The sequence below is a fragment of the Rhincodon typus genome, chromosome 3, assembly GCF_021869965.1.
Source record: "Rhincodon typus isolate 14 chromosome 3, sRhiTyp1.1, whole genome shotgun sequence".
In the NCBI taxonomy this organism is placed as follows: Eukaryota; Metazoa; Chordata; class Chondrichthyes; order Orectolobiformes; family Rhincodontidae; genus Rhincodon; species Rhincodon typus.
Genome location: NC_063334.1, coordinates 22,137,794 through 22,158,806, shown reverse-complemented (window position 1 = coordinate 22,158,806; position 21,013 = coordinate 22,137,794). Strand labels below are relative to the sequence as shown.

The 21,013-nt window shown below is 39.8% G+C and overlaps 1 protein-coding gene across 1 annotated transcript in view; it reads left to right on the top strand.

The window, feature by feature from the left end:
• The window catches only part of LOC109921924 (ADAMTS-like protein 1), a 499,722-nt gene that overhangs the window by 94,210 nt on the left and 384,499 nt on the right, over positions 1-21,013 (top strand). The window contains exon 2 of the mRNA XM_048595307.1: positions 14,331-14,447. Coding sequence (XP_048451264.1) covers positions 14,331-14,447 — 117 coding nt within the window. The remainder of the gene's footprint in view (positions 1-14,330; positions 14,448-21,013) is intronic.

The following is a 21,013-nucleotide window of genomic DNA, read 5'->3' as shown; positions in this document are numbered from 1 at the left end:
TGTTTTGAATGTTTGCATTATTTTATATGCTGGATAACTTTCCTTCTTTATTTTACTATAGCGAATCTTTTCCAGTCTTTTGTCTTTTTCATTCCCAGTCTTCTTCAATGTTATATTGAACCTCATTGTGCTACAGTTGATTTGTGCATGATGTTCCCCAACCCATAAGATTACCCACTGATCTAGAGGTTGAATTAGATCCAACATTGTTTTAATCCTTGGTTAATTTAAAGTGAATTAACTTAGTTACTGGCCCCCTGTTTGTGACTTACATTATTCCTAGTTAAGTTTATCTTTGGTAAAGTTATTGGCAGTTGTGGATGTGTTTCTATTAATTTGGCTACATATGTTTTCCTGTTTCCAGTAGACATTTTTTTTGCCTAGAATGTACTCTCAGTCAATTAACAGTTCCCCTTCTATTCTTTAACTCAAATGAAACAGACACAAACTTTCTCACCATCCCTGATTTTGTCGGTTATTGTGTGTAATCTTTGACCAAAATTGTCACCCCTCTGCCATTTATCCACTTCTATTAATCTTGTCTAATTTGGAACCAACAGTTTTACCTCTAAGTCTTGCCTAGTTTAAGGCATATCTTTCTTTGTGTTACTGAATGCTGAAGTATGCTAATGCAGCTGATCAACATCACTGATGCAGACATGCTGATATTTGTCAGAACTTAAATTCAATGGAAAGGAATGTTCTTCTTGAAGTGGAGAGGGTGGTGCTGTTTATGATGGAATTATTGGCTTCTTGTCCATTGTTAGTTCCATGCTTTCCTGAGGCTAGGTATCTCTGGGTAGCTTCCATCCTGTTCTTGACTCGTAGCCCCATTATATGCAATAGAGCAGCTATGAGATATCTTCCTTATCCAGAATATCACTAAAGCAGATTTGAGGCAAACAATCTTAGAATGATGGATCTGTTTGTGAAGAAAGTATTTCATGTGTTTAAAGAACAGTCAATTAATATTTTCAAGCCCACTTTGTTCAATAAGCAAAGAACAAGAATATTTCCTGACACATTTCTCTGTATATAAAGATTTCACATACACAGGATTCATGAAAATATTGTGACAAAACACTAGGTTAAGATTTATAATGGCTTTATCATAGAATTATCATAGAATCCCTACAGTGTGGAAGAGGCCAATCGGCCCATCAAGCCCATACCGACCCTGTGAAGAGCATCCCACCCAGACCCCCACCTTATCCCCATAACTTCCCATTTAGCATGGCTAACTGACCTAGCCTACACATACCTGGACACTACAGACAATTTACCATGGCCAATTCAACTAACCTGCACATCTTTGGACTGTGGAAAAAAGTCCTGGTGATGTAGGTTTGTAGTATGCTGCATTTAATTGAGAAATTGGATTCAAAAGTGGAGGAAAATGGATTTTAGTTTTCAGTACTGTGAAGGTGGATTTTATTTTTAAACAAAAGGTGATAAAATCATTTTTAGCAGTGAACTTAAGATAGCTACTCCAAGAAAACGTGTAACTTAAGTCATATGACTCAGTCAAAGACCTGGGCATTAATTGCTGAATGTTTATGAAGTTGACCTTTTATAATAATGAAACAGGTGGTCAGGAGCCACTAGTAGGTTGAGTTCAGAAGAAGAGAAATCACCTTAATAGACCTTCCACATCAAACAGATGTTCACCTGCACATCTACTAATGTGGTATGCTGTATCCGCTGTTCCCGATGTGGCCTCCTCTACATCGGGGAAACCAAGCAGAGGCTTGGGGACCACTTTGTGGAACACATCCGCTCAGTTCTCAACAAACGACTGCACCTCCTAGTCGCGAACCATTTCAACTGCCCCTCCCACTCCTGGGACGACATGTCCATCCTGGGCCTCCTGCAGTGCCACAACGATGCCACCCGAAGGTTGCAGGAACAGCACCTCATATTTTGCTTGGGAATCCTGCAGCCCAATGGTATCAATGTGGACTTCACAAGCTTCAAAATCTCCCCTCCCCCTACCGCAACCTAATAACAGCGCAGCTTGTCCCCGCCTCCCTAACCTGTCCTTCCTCCCACCTATCCCTTCCTCCCACCTCAAGGCCCACCACCATTTCCTACCTACTAACCTCATTCCGCCCCCTTGACCTGTCCATCCTCCCTGGACTGACCTATCTCCTCCCTAACTCCCTACCTACACTCACCTTCACTGGCTCCATCCCCGCCTCTTTGACCTGTCTGTCTCCTCTCCACCTATCTTCTCCTTTATCCATCTTCTATCCGCCTCCCCCCTCTCCCTATTTATTTCAGAATCCCCTTCCCCTCCCCCATTTCTGAAGAAGGGTCTAGACCCGAAACATCAGCTTTCCTGCTCCTCTGATGCTGCTTGGCCTGCTGTGTTCATCCAGCTCTACACCTTGTTATCTCAGATTCTCCAGCATCGGCAGTTCCTACTATCTCTCACCCTAGTAGATTACTTTTCTTTTAGCTTGTCAAAGCCTCCAGGCTCTCAAATTTGGGTGGAAATGTCATCAGAGCTGAAAGGAGGTGTTCAGGCTATCAGAACTGAAAAGAAATCTTAAACCCTATCTGCAATCCAAGATTTACTGTTGGCTTGAGTCATTTTAGTAAGTAAATAAAGTGTTAGGATAAGAGTGATACTTCACTGGGATAGATACATTATTGGGAAAAGTGTTGAATCTTTCCTTTTGCTATTTAAGACCTTATATGCCTTTGTTTCTTTTTCTGTTGTGTAATCAAATTTAAAAGTTAAGAGAACATTAGCAGCATCATGTGAATATGTTCAGTAACTGACCACCTCAGTAACCAAACTGCAGAATTAAATGTATGATCTATCAAATTTGAGATCTGACTTGTCCAGTATTATCATGGGCTGGAATCATAACAATTGCCAAAGATCAATTTTTAAAAAGTAAGTTAAACTTCAAAAAAAATATAAACTCTCACCTAGCTGGTCTCCTTTGCACCATATTTGCAATAATTTTTTTTTAAAAGACAAACATAGCACGATGTCACTCCATTTCATGTAGTAGCACCTGCTCCCCACTCCGCTGGAAGCAATGAATCTCAAACCAGGGGCGGACAGATGCAGAGATGCAGAACAATATCAGGGTTTTAAGACTTGCCTCAGGAATTGAGCAAAATTGATTCCAAATAGCATAAGTTGACAGGAACATTGGAAATGACAATGTATTTTTCAGACAAATATTCCAGAATACAGGTATTACAGAGAATGAAAGGGTGTGAAAATCAAAATGTTAAGAGAGTTTGCCTGTCTTACCTACAGCTATGCTGCTTCCATTTCTCGAAATAGATATTTCTCCTAGGTCACAATCAATGGCAGAGATTTAACGGCTTTCTCCATCAGTAATCATGCTATACGTTAGATCTCCTGGTATAATCTATTGTCTAGGAGAATAGCACTGAATTTATTTCACAAATAAGGTTGGAATTTCATTGATACATTTCATGACCTACCTAGACAGGTAGACAGTGGGTAAAATGGTTTTGTTACCTCAGTATCCAGGTTGGAGCATGAGGCTGGATGGCTCCCTCAGTGTTCATTGGATTTGATAGCATATGGTGGAACCAGCACTCTGCTTTTAAAGTTAATCTATCTGTCTTAAAAGGAATCTATCCTGAAGAATATTGCTGCAATTCAAAATATGGAAATGGAATACCAAGGTGATTGAAGGTTTCAAGTTGAGTGGAATGGTGCTGGAGGCATTAACGGTGGAGATGTGCGGGAGAGGCTCAATGGTTCTGCCAAAGACCAGGAGGTTCTTTTCAGGACTACCTTCAAAAGGGAGTGGTAGTAACTGAGCAGGGAAATCAAATCCTGGTGTTTGGCACTTAGGACCTGGGATCAGTGCCATGAGAAATATTGTGAACTTACTGCTGCCTCTATTTTAAACCTCCATGTGGGAAAGTTATCCACCTGCCTTCCTTCCCTGTCAGTAAACAGCAACACTCTACAAAGCTACTTTTTGTGAAGTTTAATTGATCAATCTTTGGTATATATTTTCAATACACTCTGCAAATAATGACACCTGCAGCGAGATAGCAAGGCACAGTTTGGCTGTTACTCTACAATGTTATATCAAACTTTGTTCATCTTATAACTGAGCATATTTGAAAGTATACTTTTTATTTCTACAAATATAATGGGAGGGAATGGTATTGCTTGTGGAATAGGAGTTCCCAGGGCTGATGGTTTACTGTTCCCAGTATATTAGCAGACTAATGCACCCTGCATGACTAGGAGTTCTGGTCCACCAAACAGTGGATATTGGTTCTGTTCAGCATCATAGCTGTGTTTCTGAAAATATTTAGAAATTTAAGATTCAATTTCAGCTTCTTGACAAAGGTAACCAATGTCATGCTGATGGTATCTTGCTGGTATTGTTAGCGGTAGTAGTTGTTGGTGGCTGGCTTATGATATTTACATTAGCAACAGTGACCTAAGGAGTTTCCGAGTTTGGCTGTTTTTGTTTTGGAGAATATTGCTACTTTATTATCCCATGGCCATGATACTTCTTCAATGTATGGGATTAGAAAACATGTATAAACACATTGTGATTTGAAATATGAATCATTATAAATTGTGGATTAGCCTAATGCATATTCCACCATGCATTAATGTTTCCACAAGGAAACCAGCTGCAAAGTGTATCCACAGTCTTGTTAAATTTGAGCTACAGAGTTGTGAGTGATGAAAATTGACGTGATATACCCATACTTTGTGGACAACTAAAAAGCCACAAGGATGTATTAATTCCCATTGCATTTCTGAGTTTTAGAACTCCCATCATGTTACATGGGTTGAGGCATAGGATTGAATCCCACCGGTACAAAATGCTGAGGTAAGTCTGTCAAACTTTGTGGGAAAGAGAAACTCAACACTTGCATGGGATTTGTAATTTAAAACCAGGTGAATAATCTCAATCTCGGCATCAGTCAATATAAATTCCGAGAGATTGCATTCAGTCTAATAAGTGGTTAGGTTCTGGAATGCATTGCCTGAGTGTGTGGTGGAGGTAGGTTTAATTGAGCTTTCACAAGGGAATTGGTTAAACACCTGCAGAGTAAACTAATTGTAGGATTATAGGGAAAGGGCAGGCAAGTGTGACTAGCTGAATTGCTCTTGTAGAGGGTTAATACAATGGGCAGAATCTGCCCAGCCTGTCAATGGCAGGGTAGTTGGGAAAATATGGAAGATCAGCAGTAATGAGATTTTCAATGTTGAGAGAAAAACTCTGATTCTGCAACCAAGTTTTGAACAGTGAGATGAGAATCTCATTAATTAGCAGTAGGAGGCCTACTTGCACCTCATTGATATGCATTTCCCATTCTTCCACTCACCGCAGAGAAACTAGATGCTAACAATTCCTGATGTGAAAGTCAGAACAGGTACCTAATGTCTCCAGCTCGCTGCTTGCTCCTTTAGGCCTCCATCTTGTACCGTTGCAAATAAAAATGAATGTTTTCAACCATTTGAAGATATTCCAGTGTATGATGCTCCATTGTGTGAATATAGCACAGTACAAAACCATTGAGTTAAAACAAACTGGTGTACATTACAAAGCACACAGTTTTGCTTAATTTGTAATTTAGAAAATGGTTCTGAAAGGTTCTCTGACTTCTTTTTGAAAAACAAGTTCAGCTCTTGCACTTCAGATTCTCCCTACAAGCAGAACTAGACAATGAGAAGATATTAGATTGCACTGGGCATGAGATAAAGAGTAGTACTCCTTTAGACAGGGTTCTAAGATGGAATGATGCTGAGGATGGTAACCTGTGTAGCTTGATTCTTAAATAGCAATACATTTCTGAATGTTGTTGCACTTGTTTTTGCAATGAAGTGTTAGCTGAGCCAACTATGCACCCTCAGAAGCATTTCTTTTTCATTCCCCCTCAACCATATGCACTGGGAAGGGCAACTCTTGGCTGGCAGTGTTGGACCTGGTGCGCAGCTGGTCTTTAAAAATGGGGCTGGCACTGGGAATTCTAGCAGATCCCAGCAGTGGTAAGGATTTTCCACCACTGTTGAGCAGAAGATAGTGTGAGGGAGACTCCATAGAGGCACAGCATGGGGCATAGCTAATGATGTGAGCTGCAGAGAATGGTGTGAGAAAACCCATTAGGGCCTGGGGTGAGAAACCCTCCATAAAACTCACTAAATGTGAGAGTTGACTTCTGGTAACATGGACTCCTGTGCTATGACCCTTCTATGATTCAATGCAAGATCAATGTAACAGTTTGAAACTAATTGCAACTAAATTACTGTTGTGCTGATTCATTTTGAAAATGAAAATGAATTTAGTATTTATGTCACAGAAAGGAGTCCCACGTTGTTAATTTGGAAGAATCACTTCACAACAGATGTATCACATTCCTCTGAGCACCTCCAACTTAACTAATGCCTTCTGTGTTAAATTGTGAGCTGTTAAGATTGGTTGCAAGTGCCAGTTCTCATATGTTTGGCATTTCTTTTTGATTTACTGTGGGTTAAATCAAAACTAAAAACAGCACATAGTTGTACTGAGAAGAAATCAGACCACTCGATGTTAGTCAAAAATGGAGCCCATTATGTTTATTCTCACTGCTTAGAATTGTAGACTGGTTACTGAAGGAGGGTTTTAGGCCCATTGTGTTCCTACTGGCTATCAAGAACTTGAATTTTAACCGTAGTTAAAGCTAAATTCTAAAATGAAAGATGATGAATAAAACACAGTATCACTCACACTTTCAAAGTTCTCTGTATCTCTCGAAAGACATTATGGCAGCATTACGAACCAATGATCATTACTGAAAATGTTGATGATCATTTGCTTAGCCATAATGCTGAGACTTTGTTGTATCACGTACTAGGAGACTTTTGGAAGTTTTATTTTGTTTTATTTCAAACATGTACATACAATTTCAGCTCTCATGCCTCAACTAATAACGATTTCATCATTCGTGGGTGGGTTACGTTAGTCTAGGGTCATCTCTATTTCTCTCTACCTGTCCCACCAATCATCAGCACCATGAGGAACCACTTTGTCTTCACTTGATAACTCCCAACACTGTCAAAAATTAGCCATATGAAGGAAATATGAAAAACCATTTGATATGAATCAGCCCAGCTGCTCAGTGACCATACGCTTTAAACAATGTCTCTCCCATGCTACAACATTATATTCAAATAAACTAGTATCATCTACAGATTGGACCTTAAAAAAACAATAATCCAGTTAATTAAAACAGCTGAAAAGAAAAATCACAAAAATAACGTTTCATATTCTTGAATTAAAAAATACTCCAGTTACAATTGGCTGGCAAATCAATTGTGTAATTTTAAAATGTCATCAGAGATTCCATGTAATTTGACATGACCCTGGTGGGAAAACTCTACAAGCAACTTCTGAAAATTAAGATATAAAATACCCACTAAATTACTCTCCTCTGAAAACTTTGTTATACTCCCAGGGAATACCAAGAAATTCATTAGAGACAACAATGTTTCTAAAAAGTATGTGGATTTAATTTATTGCTTTTGCTCTTTATACTATTTCCTTTTTAATTTTTTTTTGCTGCCATACGTTTCAAATGAACGGGCTTATTTCCTGGATCAGGATTTGTTAACAGTTTTCCATTTTCTTGTAATATGTTTGTCTTAAATAAGTCCACATTAGAAAACGACTCCTTTATTTCAATAACCTACCAAACAGAGATTTAGTTAAGTTGAGAACTATGGTGCTCTTTCAAACATTTACAATTTCCCTTCTGCGCCCACCTGCTGTGTTTGCCAGGGTGTGGGTGGCAATTGTAATGTGCTTTACCGTTGACATAACTGAAATCAATTAGCTTGACACCTTGTTGATCTCTATAGAATGCATTTTTTATTATGACTTGGTATTTTTTAAATGTGATTATAACATTTAAAAATTCTATGCTTAATATTTAATCCATGTGTAGAACATTCATTTGAAAGATATTCCTAACAGAAAGTTTGCTTGTGGGTCATTGTTCACTCATAGCTCTCAAAATTTGCAAAACATAAGGTTTCTCAAAAGAAAAAAGCAGCCATTTGCACTAATGCCACCTCCTTAACAAGCTTTAAACTGACTCATTGAATAACTGTTTTTGAGAACAGAGTTTTCTGTGTGTTTGACTGGTATAGTCTTTGTATCAGTTATAACCAATTTTAAATAAAACTTCATCCTCTTCGCAACCAGGTTAGTTTTCTTATTTTTCTAAGGTCACCCTGCTGAACAGGAGGCGCAGAATCCTTTGGTATCTCCTGCACCAAAATTTCCATGATTGCCGGCTTCCACGATTATATCAAAACTGCCTCACCTGGTATAGATTGCCCTTCTTTGTATTGGCAGAATTGTTCTCAAAGCTCTGATTTTTGCTGCCTGACATTTAAATGATTTCTTCTCTTGCTGTGATTTTGAGACAAACTCTTCATCTCTGCGAACCTTTAAACATGGCAGGCATTTCTGATGCATTAATTTGTTTTTAGCCAAAATGGGATGGGGCATGATTCACAGAGACTTGGAAAGCTGCACTCAGCAGGGCCAATTGATTTTAGTATTGACTTCAAACGGATCCCATTTTGGCCATTGCAATGGGGTTAATCTGCAATGTGGGAGCTACAAATAGATGGAGTAGATGGAAACACTGTTGAAGGGCAGATCAGGCCTACTTAAATGCCTTGATCTGAAGTTTGTTAAATTTTCATTAAAGATCTTTTTGATATTTCCTAATAGCTGTGTTCTATCATTGAGTGTTTGGCTGATTTTCCAAATTTCTAGTTATCTCAACAGGAAGTTCTGAGTTCACACTTTGATTGACAGTTTAAAGATGATATTTGAAGTTTAACTGTTTTTGATGGTTACTGAATTGAAGATTGTATGTTTTTATGAGGAAATTTGAAAGCTTTGAATGGGTTTCATGAATAGGAGTTTTTAGTTTCATATCAAGTTTGTCTAAATAAGAGTTGTATTAGGTTGTTAGAAGTTTTTCTCTTCATCCTCAAAAGACTCCTGAAGTTTACCCATGGTGACAACTGAGTGAGTTGCTTTGGACGTGGAAGGGAAGTATTACAGGGTCGTGTAGGGGATGGGGGAGGCCAAATAATTGCATTGTGCCCATTTTAGCCCTAGGTGAGTGTTAAAGGCAAAAGATGTGGGAAGGAAATGGTGTGCTGTCTTCTTAGGCAAGGTACCCTCAATGGGGAAAGAGCAGCCTCCGGAGATAGTAACCCACTACTTATCCACCTTTAGATGTTTTTAATCAACTTGTTCAAGTATTGTGACACATCTGGGGCAGGTGGGGCTTGAACCTGGACCTTGTTTCCCAGAGGTATGGCTGCAAGAGCCCAAATATTTTTACCCACCTTTATAAAAACAGGGCCTGTCCATTCGTGTCTGCCTAGCAATGTCAACAATATTATGGTATGTGCAGGACAATACTGGGGTCAACTGAGCTTCTAACAGGCTCAAATAACCCCTGATTATTTCTTTACATTCGGTGGCAGACTGCCAATATAACCCCTTGTCTTATGGGGGGTGAGCTCAGGCTGGCTGGGAACGTAGTGGGCTGGGGTCCTGACATAGTTTTACATTGCGCTGCTCCAGAAAACACACCTGCTGGGGGCATGTAATACCCAGCCTTTAACACTGCTGTAAAGCTGGAAATGTGGCAGCTAAAGTAGAGCAGGTAAGAATGTCCTCAGTGACAGCATTTTGATAGTTGGCAATATCTGCCTGTCTTCAAGGAAATGTTATTAAAGATTCACTGAACCTTCTCAACTTTTCAACAATTAGCCAATAAGGTCTTTGAAGGACTATGCAACTATGCAAATACAATGATACTAAAATGAAGGGCATGCAGGATAGTTTCGATCCTACAGTAGGATAATAGTTCGGCACAACATTGTGGGCTGAAGGTCCTGTACTGTGCTGTACTGTTCTATGTTCTATGATTGCATGCAGCAAGCTACAATGATATAGCAATGAGATAATGATCAGATAGTCTATTTTGTGATGTTGTTAGAGGGATCAATGTTGGGTAGGACACCAGGGAGAACATACTCCTTCTGTGCTGCACAGGAAGTGTCAGCATGAATTACACAATCAAGTCCCTGGAGCAGGGCTTGAACGCACAGGTTTGTGTCTCTGAGGGGAGACTGCTACTCCTTGAGACACAGCCGACTGACTGTGTATAATTGAACTGTATAATTCAAGCACGAACCTCACACTCCCCCATACTGATTAACAATTAAATAAACTAAATATGAATAAACTTTGAAATTCCAAAATAAGTCACAAAACAAAAAAACACTCAAAGTTTTTCAGAACTTGGGGTCAAATACCTAATAAATCTATACACTTTAATGCTTTTTTTAATCTTTTAAATTGGTCGTAAGCCATAAACTATTGGAGAATGCAAAAAGTATAGATCTCTATCTTTGTTAAACTGATTAAAGAGGTCAAACAAACAGTAAATTGCGAGAACTTAAATCTTGTAGATTTTATACAATATACAGCAAATGTAATCCAGATAAAATGATACTTTGTACACTCTGAAATCCAAATACCATGCAAAAATAATCCATCAGTAGCAGTTTCTAATGTTTCCAATTTACCCATATCCCTGTTAGTGTATCTATACCTGCAAAATGAACAATCCTACACTGCAAATTTATGTTCAAGCAATCCGAGATCTGCGCAGAGTATGAATTCTGTGAACCTATTGGCCCCACCAATATGACTGAGTTGGAGCTGGATCACCAATAGAAAATGTTCTTCATGTTTGAAAACATGGTTGTGCTCTGGTCGTATTTACATAACAATTGTTATGAGAGTGAAGTTAATTCCTTGGGAGTGATCATAGCTGTTTATAAGTGAATATAACGTGACTACCTTGGGGATGCAGCACTGAAATTGGACAACAGACTTAAAAATAATCACATCCCATTTCCATTTTCAATTATGGTTTCAATTCCTCATGTTTTGTATTGTTAGCTGCGGGCCAGTATTTATTGACCATCCCTAATTGCCCTTCAGGAGATAATGGTGAGCTATGTTCTTGAACTGCTGCAGTTTATCTGGTGTAGATACACGCACGGTTCTATTTGAGAGGAAATTCTAGAATTTTGACCTGGTGACCATGAAAGAACATCTTCTGTATTCTACCTCAATCATCTGAGATCACAAACACAGTATCCTGTCTCATTTTGCAAAGATTCTGTACAAGGGAAAGGGTGGAAAGTTGGTGGGTCTCAGAGATTTCAGGTTACGTAGCTACTCTCAGTTCCTCCACTCTCATCCCACTATACCATCATAGCCCTTTAACCGTTTACTCCCCCAACTAATTCTGCTATCCTTCCTCTCCATTTAGTGACACTGCCTTTGCAGCACCAACCGAACATTTCTTTTCATTTTCTTTCCTTCACCCTATCTATTTTACTGCTCTTCAACGGCATTAATTTTGCTTCCCACAAACCAACCACCGCTCCCCCCCAAATTGTTGTCATTCAGTGTGGAACTTGGAATCTTGTTTTTGTGTTGTGAACATGGTATGATTGAACCTTTATTTACAGACAGCCCTTACACAGAGCTTGAATGAAATGCGATTTCTACAAATCAGTTGTTTGATCAGTGATTCCCAGAAATTAAAACTGATCTGATTGATACTGTAAAGATAAAAAATCAGGGGATCTGGTGATTTCTCAATTTGGTTATTTGTTTGTCAGTTAAGAGGTAAAGCTGCTACAATCATATCAGACCAGAGAGCTACTCTCGCATTAGAGAGATAGAGAGAGACAACTGGTAGCATTTAACTTGAGGGTCACCATGCCTCAGTGAGGGAAAGGTTGAGAAAGAGAGTCCTTCATGTTAACCTCTATCAATGCAGGAATTGAACCAACACTGCTGACATTAATCTGCATTGCAAACCAGCCTTCCAGCCAACTGACCTACCTGACCTCCTGAGGGCACACAATGTAATTACACTGTAAATAAATTTTTGAAGTGTACAAAATGATCAGAGGTATAGATAGAGTGGACAGCCAAAGACTTTTTCCTAGCGTGGAGGTAGCTATTATGAGGGGGCATAGTTTTAAAGTGAGTGGAGGTAGATATAGGGGAGATGTCAGAGGTAGGTTCTTTACTCAGAGTGGTACATAAGAACATAAGAACTAGGAGCAGGAGTAGGCCGTCTGGCCCTTCGAGCCTGCTCCGCCATTCAATAAGATCATGGCTGATCCTTTCGTGGATTCAGATCCACTTACCCACGTTCTCACCGTATCCCTTAATTCCTTTATTGTTCAAAACAAATCTACTTTTTTTAAAAAACATTTACTGAAGTAGCGTCAACTACTTCACTGGGCAAGGAATTCCATAGATTAACAACCCTCTGGGTGAAGAAATTCCTTCTCACTTCAGTCCTAAATCTGCTCCCTCTAATCTTGAGGCTATGCCCTCTTGTCCTAGCTTCACCTGCCAGTGGAAACATCCTCTCTACTTCTACCTTATCTATTCCCTTCATAATTTTATATGTTTCTATAAGATCCCCCCTCAATCTTCTGAATTCCAATGAATATAATCCCAATCTACTCAGTCTCTCCTCATAAGCCAACCCCCTCAACTCTGGAATCAACCTAGTGAACCTCCTTTGCACCCCCTCCAGTAGGGGCGTGGAATGCATTGCTGGAGAGGGTAGTGGAGTCAGCCTCATTAGGGGCATTTAAGCGGCAATTAGATAGGCATATGTATGATAGTATAAGGTAGCGGTGGAGGTTAGATAGACCTTAGGTTTAGGGTAAAAGTTCTGTACAACATCGTGGGCCAAAGGGCCTGTACTGTGCTATACTGTTCTATGTTCTATGTTCTATTACTGTGGAAATAGTTTTCAGTTCCACCTCTAGTTTGATTCAGATTGTGGTTTTATAGTTGAGATGTTCTTTGTGATGGCTGAGTATGCACAGTGGCAAACAGCAGAGTGGTTTCAAAAAGAGACTAATTATCAGGTAAACTCTTGATCTGAGCAGATGTCCTTTTGAACTCTCTTCCATTCAGTCTTCAAGAATTTTTAAAACTCTAAATCTATGATGGCACATATGGATGAAATATAAGATCACATACCACGTATGTAAACCATGATGTGGAGATGCCAGTGTTGGACTGGGTGGACAAAGTTAGAAGTCACACAACACCAGATTATAGTTCAGTAAGTTTATTTAAAACCATAAACTTCAGGTGGTGAAGGTTCTTCACCTGACAAAGGAGCCATGCTCCAAAAGCTGATGATTTTTAAATAAACCTGTTGGGCTATAACCTGGTTTCGTGTGATTCTGACATATGTAAGCATGACAAATATTTTTAGTACTAGCTTTAGCCGTCACGTTTACTTCCAAAGTAGAGCAACATTCTGCCAGCTGCTAAGTCCTAAAATGCCTCTTTATTTTGTTTTAATTGTTTTCTTTTGCTGAGTGTTTAAATACTCCCTATTCATTACTCTTAGATGTTTATGTGTATACCTGTTTTTAAACTGATATGTCACTCATATTCTGTGGCTTTATAGACGACTTAAAGAGCTAATTAAATATACATGCTCATTTCCAATTTACAGAAAATAATAATTTTGCTATGAAACTTCAACTGTGCAAGTGCTTACCCAGCTAGAGATTACTGTTTTTTAGTTGAATGTCATTACAAAGCACAACCTTATTCTCTTCTGTCTGTTGTGTAACATTGTAGACTCACAGATATTGTATTCATTGAACTGTTGAACTGTTAAATTGATGCGATTGAAGAAAATTGAATGAATTTTTCGTATCCTGGAATTATGGCAGTGTAGTTATTAAAGATGCTTTACACGCCAAAGGGAAAATAAGGAAGCTACTTCCTTCCCAGATTGGAAGAGGATTTCAAAACAATTTAAAATTGATGCAAGGCTGTTGGAAATATTGCCAAGTTTCTACAAACACAAAGATGTTTTCTTTTGTGTTTCATATGCTATTTGTACTCCCATTTGACTGATGTAGTGGCTGGGTCAAAATCCTGGAACTCCCTTCCTAACAGCCTTGTGGGTGTACCTACAACACAGGGACAGCAGCAGTTCAAGTCGGTGGAACTCCACAACATTTTTAAGGGTAATTAGGGATGGGCAAAACATGCTGCCCTTGTTGGTGACATCCACAACCCATGGTTGAATAAAAACAAAATGTGTCATTTTATATGAAAAGAGAAAGTTATGAACAATTGGAAATTTGATGTTTGCGGTTGATAAGGGATGATTAGAACTATAATAAAACATTAACCCCATGTTAAACGTTTTGATTGCAGGGACCTGCAGTATTGATAGAAGGAGCAGAGTTTCTTCCTGAATTCACGTTAATCCGTAGGGAAAGCTATCCTGAGGAGCCACTGGGAGACGTCTTGAATCACAAATCTGAAGATCAGGTTAGCAAGCAATGGGATAGCCTGCAACAATGATATGCACTCACATTCCTGCAGACTTCAGTAAATATTATAATATGCTCTTTTTTGGCTTGCATATTGAATATATTACGAGCTGGCTAATTAACTTTTTCCTAGCTCCTATTAATGCCAGCCTGTTTCTGGTCAGCCTGAACTATAATTCCATAGCCATTGTTTTCACCACTTTCCTTCTGCCTAAGGTGGAATGCTTCTGTAAGGTATAGCCTCAGTAAGAATCAATCAGATTCATCCAACCAAAGAAAGCAAGTTTGAGTGTTAAACTGCTTTGGAACTTAAATGAAAAGTGATTGCTGGAATGCCTGAGCTACCTGGCTGCCCAAAACAAAAGCAATATCTTCCAGCAAATTTCTGTCTCAGGAATGTAGTTCTTGAATTCTTATCAGTTCAAACATTCCATTCTGTCAATCAAGCTTTTTTTTTGCATTTCATTGTATTTGATTTTATTTTTTATGAAGCACGGAGGAGTAATTTTAATAGTAGATTGAAAATGCTGCATTGTAAAACCTAACATGAAGCAATGGTGCAAGATTGTTAGATAGTGAAAAGCCAAAACAATTTGCCACTGAAGAAACATCTCTGTGACAATTGTTGACTATTCTGTTCAAAGCAGTGATAATGTAAAGTGAGGCAATAAATACAGCAAATTGGTAACTTTCCCTTCATACTTCTGGGGGTTATTCTTGACCAGAAACTGAACTGGACAAGCTGCGTAAGTACTGTGGCTACAAGAGCAGCTCAGAGGCTAAGAATCCTGCAGTGCATAGCTCACTTCCTGCCTGACTCCCCACTTGCCTGAATGAGTACAACTCCAACAACATTCAAAAAGCTGGCACAAAGCAGCCTGCTTTGATTAGGGCCACATCCACAAACATTCACTCCTTCCATCACCATGCTCAGTAGCAGCAGCGTGTTCCATCTACAAAATGCATTGCAGCATTTCACCAATGTCCCTTATATAGCACTTTCCAAACCCATGACTTTTATGGTCAAAGGCAGCGGGCTCATGGCATTGCTGCAGTGTGCAAGCTTTCCTTAAGTCTCACAATATCTTCACTTAAAAATATATCCATTCCTTCAATGTTGCTAAATCAGAAACCTGGAACACCTTCCCAAACAGCACTGTGTGCGCACCCTTACCACATAGAATGAAGCAATTCAAGAAGACAGTTCACCACCATCTTTTCAAGGGTAATTAGGAATGGGCCCTAAATGGGCAATGCCCACATCCAAAGAAAGAATGATTAAAATATACTGTAAGCAACTTAATGAATCAACCTTTCTCATTGTTCTGTAATGTCAATAAGAAAACATAAGATTTTCTTGGGACATTAAGCATCAACTTCAAGTACCACATTTCTTCCTGGTCTATGTTTTGAATAATTAATAAATTCTTTGCAACTGTGCATTCGATGGAATGGAGGCTACACTCATCATGCGCAGCCAGTCTTTTTGCTCTACATTCAATTTAGTTGAAAAAGAAATTGAGCATGATGCAAGACAAGCTGCCAGTTTGCTTTCAGTCATTTTGTGTCATCACCCAAGACAAGTTTTGCTTCCAGTGGATATTGAGCTTCCTGTCATGCAGGAATCAAAAAAACAGTGTAGAGGAATTTTACTGTCACTGGGGTGTCTGTGACTGTCCAAACATAAATAGCATGTAGCCATCTGTTGATGCTGTACCAACTACCAATCATGGAACACCATATGTAATTGGAATTGTAATTTTAATTTGAAAATGTGCTTAATGAAGACAGGGTAACGTCTTTGATTTGCTTGATCAGCCTAGTGTTTCAGGTCTGAGTTGTTAGCATTGCAGATGATAAGTATTAGCCTTGAAAATAGTAAGCTCAAACTCCATCTATTCGTAAAAATGGAAACCATTTCAGTTGATGCAACTAGGAAAGCTTGAAGTCCACATATCTGCTTATTGTTGTAGGATGCTGTGACTGGGAATTTGAAATTTAGCTATGGTGATATGGTTAGTATATTATTTATGCTCATTGACTACCAGCTCTTCCCTCATCTTCAGAAGATCAAGAGAAAAATGTTTGGATGTGAACAACCATGAGAATTGGGAAATTTTAATCCAAAGATCATTGCAGAGACATTTGTACATGTACATGAATAGGAAAGGTTTAAAGGAATAAGGGCCAAATGCAGGCAAGTGGGACTAATTTGGTTTGGGAAACTTGGTTGGCATGGACTAGTTGGACTGAAGGGTCTGTTTCCATGCTGTATAACTCTGACTCTGATACAAACCTGTCATTTATCATGAAAAAGAGATTCTTTAACTTATACAGTCTTTTTGTCTCCTCAGGCACAGTTGTCAATTGAGGAAGCCATCAAATCCACCCCAAAACATTTTTGCTTTGTCAATTCACAAATAATAACTTTTGGTAAATTGTCTGAAGTAACAATATGCTATTTAAATGTTGTTCCAGAGATTAAGTTTCAGCTATGTGGGCTGAGTGTGTGAACATACTCGGATCTTTTTCTCAAGTTCTTGGCAAGAAATTTTTAATACTTGAACAGAACTGGAGAAAAGGTTTCATATTTTTATGAAGTGCTGTAAGTGATACAGACCAGAGGTTCTCAAAATCAACTTAGTATGTGGACTCTTTCGGAGCTACCAGCTGTCCATATACCCCTAACGGCAAACAACTTAATATTTTAACCCCTTTAATGTCCAAATATTGTGAAAAATGTACAGGTTACAATGTACATGTGTAATTTAAACAATGACTTGATCATGCCACATATCATTAAAGTTACAGATGTAGCTGTATACTCAAGCATAGACATAAGGGAGATGGCGATGTAGTGGCGATGCCTCTGGATCAACAATCCAGGGGCCTGGTGTTATACTTTGGGGACATAGGTTCAAATTCCACCATGTATCTGTCCAGATGGAAAAAAGAACAGTAATACTTGGAGATGGATGTACTGCATTCCATTTTGAAGTAGACAAGATGAATTTGGGGCTGTATACAGAATTTGCAAGTTTTATTTGTTTTTCATATGCATGATGGAATATAAATTCAGCTAATAATTCTGGAATATACAGTTGATCTTAATAATTGTGACCATTGAAATATTGTTGTAAGTACCCACCTTGTGTTCCCTAATGTTCATTTTACACAAGGAATCTACCATCCTTACATAGTCCAGCCTACATGTCTCCACGCCCATAGTAATATGGTTTGTCTGCCCTCTGAAATAGTCTGGACAGTCATTCACTTCAAGGGCAATTAGGAGTGGGCAACAAATGCTGTCCTAGCCAGTGATACCCATATCCCTTGAAGGAATAAATCAAGTGTAGTGCTTGGGGTTATAGGTGATGGTTTCAATCATTAAGTTGTTATCTACTCAAAGTTGCTGACAATATATTAGGCTGAATCTTAGCACAAATTGGCTAAGTGTCATTTTTGAGAGATTTCATGAAAGGTGTTTCTTGTGTTATTGTCCTAAACTCACTTTATCAATTATGTACCATGACCCTAGGCCGCTGGTGCTAGCCAGATTCCCCCACTTGCTGTAAGCAGATTTGCTTGCTGTTACTTATAGGTATCCCAGGATCCCTAGTACTGAAGCCAAATCTTTAAAAGACTGTTATGCACCCAGATGAGTATACCATTGCTGCCCTGCGCAGTTTGAGACATTTGCTCTGGACATTATAGTCCAGGAGAAATTGGCGCTTCACTTTGTAGGCAGAGATCTGGTGGTCTGAGAGGAAGGGATGGTGTAGAGAAGGGCCATCCCCTTCACTAGAAAGAGCAAGGATAAGTGGTGGGGTGTCTGACATTCAACTGCTCACCTTCTTCAAAGAGGGGATTCTGTTCCCAGCCAGCAAGGACTGGGACTGGTCCAATGAACTCACTGAAACATCCGTGTCTCACCAATCAAGTAAAAAACATTGTCGATTGCTGTGCTACTCTCCCATTACTTCCAATCTGAATTATTCTTAAGAAGCCACAACTTCTACTCCTTGTTCATGATGTATTCTGTCATTAACATCCTGCAGGTAACAGGAGCCTCCACAGTCCAGAACATAAGACCTAGACACGGAGTAGGCAATTCAGCCCCTTGGGCCTGCTCTGCCATTTAATGTGACCATGGCTGATCTAATCTCGACCTCAACTCCACTTGCCTGCCCACTCCCCATCACCCTTTAACCTGTTACTAATTAAAAATCTATCTCCTACTCAAATTTATTCACTGTCCTGGTCCACCCACACTCCAGGTTCATGATCATCTCAAAGAAATCTCATCTCTGTTTTAAATTTACCACAGCTTGGCCGAAAACCACGACCCCTCTTCTAGATTGCCCCACAAGGGAAACCTTCCTCTCTATGTCTACTTTGTAAATCCTCTTTAGCATCTTTAATAACTCAATTAGACCTCTTCTAATTCTTTTTAACTCCAGCTAGTATAGGCCTAAACTGTACAATCACTCCTCACAAGACAAGCCTTTCATTGATTCATAGAGCTGTAGAGCACAGAAACATCGGTCCAATTTGTCCAGACCGACCAGATATCCAAAATTAGTCAAGTCCCATTTGCCTACATTTGGCCCACATCCCTCTAAGCCCTTCCTATTCATGTCAATACAGATGCCTTTGTAATGTTATAATTGCACCAACCTCCTTCACTTCCTCTGGCAGCTCATTCCATACAATCACCACCCTCCATGTGAAAACGTTGCCCCTTAGGTCCCTTTTAAATCTTTCCCCTCTCACCTTAGAACTATGAGCTCTGGTTTTAGATTCCCCTATCCTGGGAAAAAGACCTTGGCTACGCCCCTCACGATTTTATAAACCTTGATAACATCACCCCTCAGCCTCCGATGCTCCAGGGAAGATAGCCCCAGTCTATTCAGCCTCTCCCTATAGCTCAGATGCTCCAGTCCCAGCAACATCCTTGCAAATCTTTTCTGCATCCCTTCAAGTTTCACATCACCTTTCCAATAGCAGGGAGATCAGAATTGAACACAGTATTCCAAAAGAGGTTTAACCAATGCCCTGTACAGCCGCAACATGACATTGTAACTTCTATACTCAATGCACTGACCAATAATGGCAAGTGTACCATTATTCACTACCCTGTCTACCTGCAACTTCCTCAAATAAGGGGATCAAAATGGCACACAGTACTCTAGATGCAATCTCAGCAACAGGGTGTCAAGAGGGGATTGCTGCAAGTCATTTACCCCTCCACTTCTGAGGAAGGGAGTGCAGCTGCTTCTGAAGAAGCACCAACAAGGCTGCCACCTGCATTCCCACCAGCTCAGATGTTGAAACCTTAGTGGGCATATTGGCTAGATTAGAATGCAAAGCATGTGCTAGTGAGCATATCGCTACCAGGCCTCAGTGGCTGATCAAGGATGAAATAGCCCAGGAACCTGGCACTCAGAAGTCTACCTGTGACCAGGCACCTGCTCAGCCTGAGGCAGGTGAGGACCCTGTGTTGTTGACAATACATGACATCTTTGACATGCAGAAGCAAATAGAGGAGTAGCTGGCATGTTTTCAGCGCTCTCGGCAAACTGACACAATGAGTAATGCCATTGAGACTCAACTGACTCAGCCATGCTAAGATAAAACCAAGAGCTGCGAATGCTGGAGATCTGAAACAAAAACAGAAATTGCTGGTGAAACTCAGCAGGTTTAGCAGCATCTGTGGGAAGCAAATAGAGTTAGCATTTTGAATTTGGTGGGTCTTCAATTAATCAGAACTGCAATTCAAATCACAGTCATTAGTGGGACTGATTCCTAATGGTACATCATGTTATCAAGAGTGCTTAGGATGTGGATTTGGACTGCACACAGGAGGATAATCCTTAAGGTCCACATACAGCATGTAGAGGTTGCAGGAGTGATTCAGCCTCACATTGCTCAAAACCTAAGACCCCTCTCTCACAGAAGGAAGCACTTACCCCACCCACCCCACTCCATATGAGGTGGTAGCAATTTTCAGCTCCAATGCGCACTTGTTACTTTTAGCACAATGGAACGAACGATGTTTGCTCCTCAACCAGAGAGACTCAGGCGTAACCTCCTTCAATTGATGAACTTCAAACTATACACATTCCCGCCTTGGGATCCCTCCCTGTTAATGTCTTTGGCTTTGAGCCTCCCCAGATCCTCACCCAACCCATCTATTGAAGTCTTCATCTCTACACTTCTGCCCCTTGTCTGCGGCTTATCTAGTAAACATGCCAGATTTAGTCATGCGCTGTTTCTGCAATAGAATCTGTGGTGTTGGTGACTGTCAATGACACCCTTCCCACACTACCCCCTTTCCTTTCAGTGCTGTATTGTCTCCCATCCTTATCTATTTTCTCAATTGTAATCCCCTCTACATCTGATTGTGCTACCTCCAAACTGTATAATTAAGTCAGAGATAGTAGGAACTGCAGATGCTGGAGAATCCGAGACAACAAGGTGCAGGGCTGGATGAACACAGCAGGCCAAGCAGCATCATAGGAGCAGAAAGGCTGACGTTTCGGGTGAAGGGTCTAGGCCCGAAAC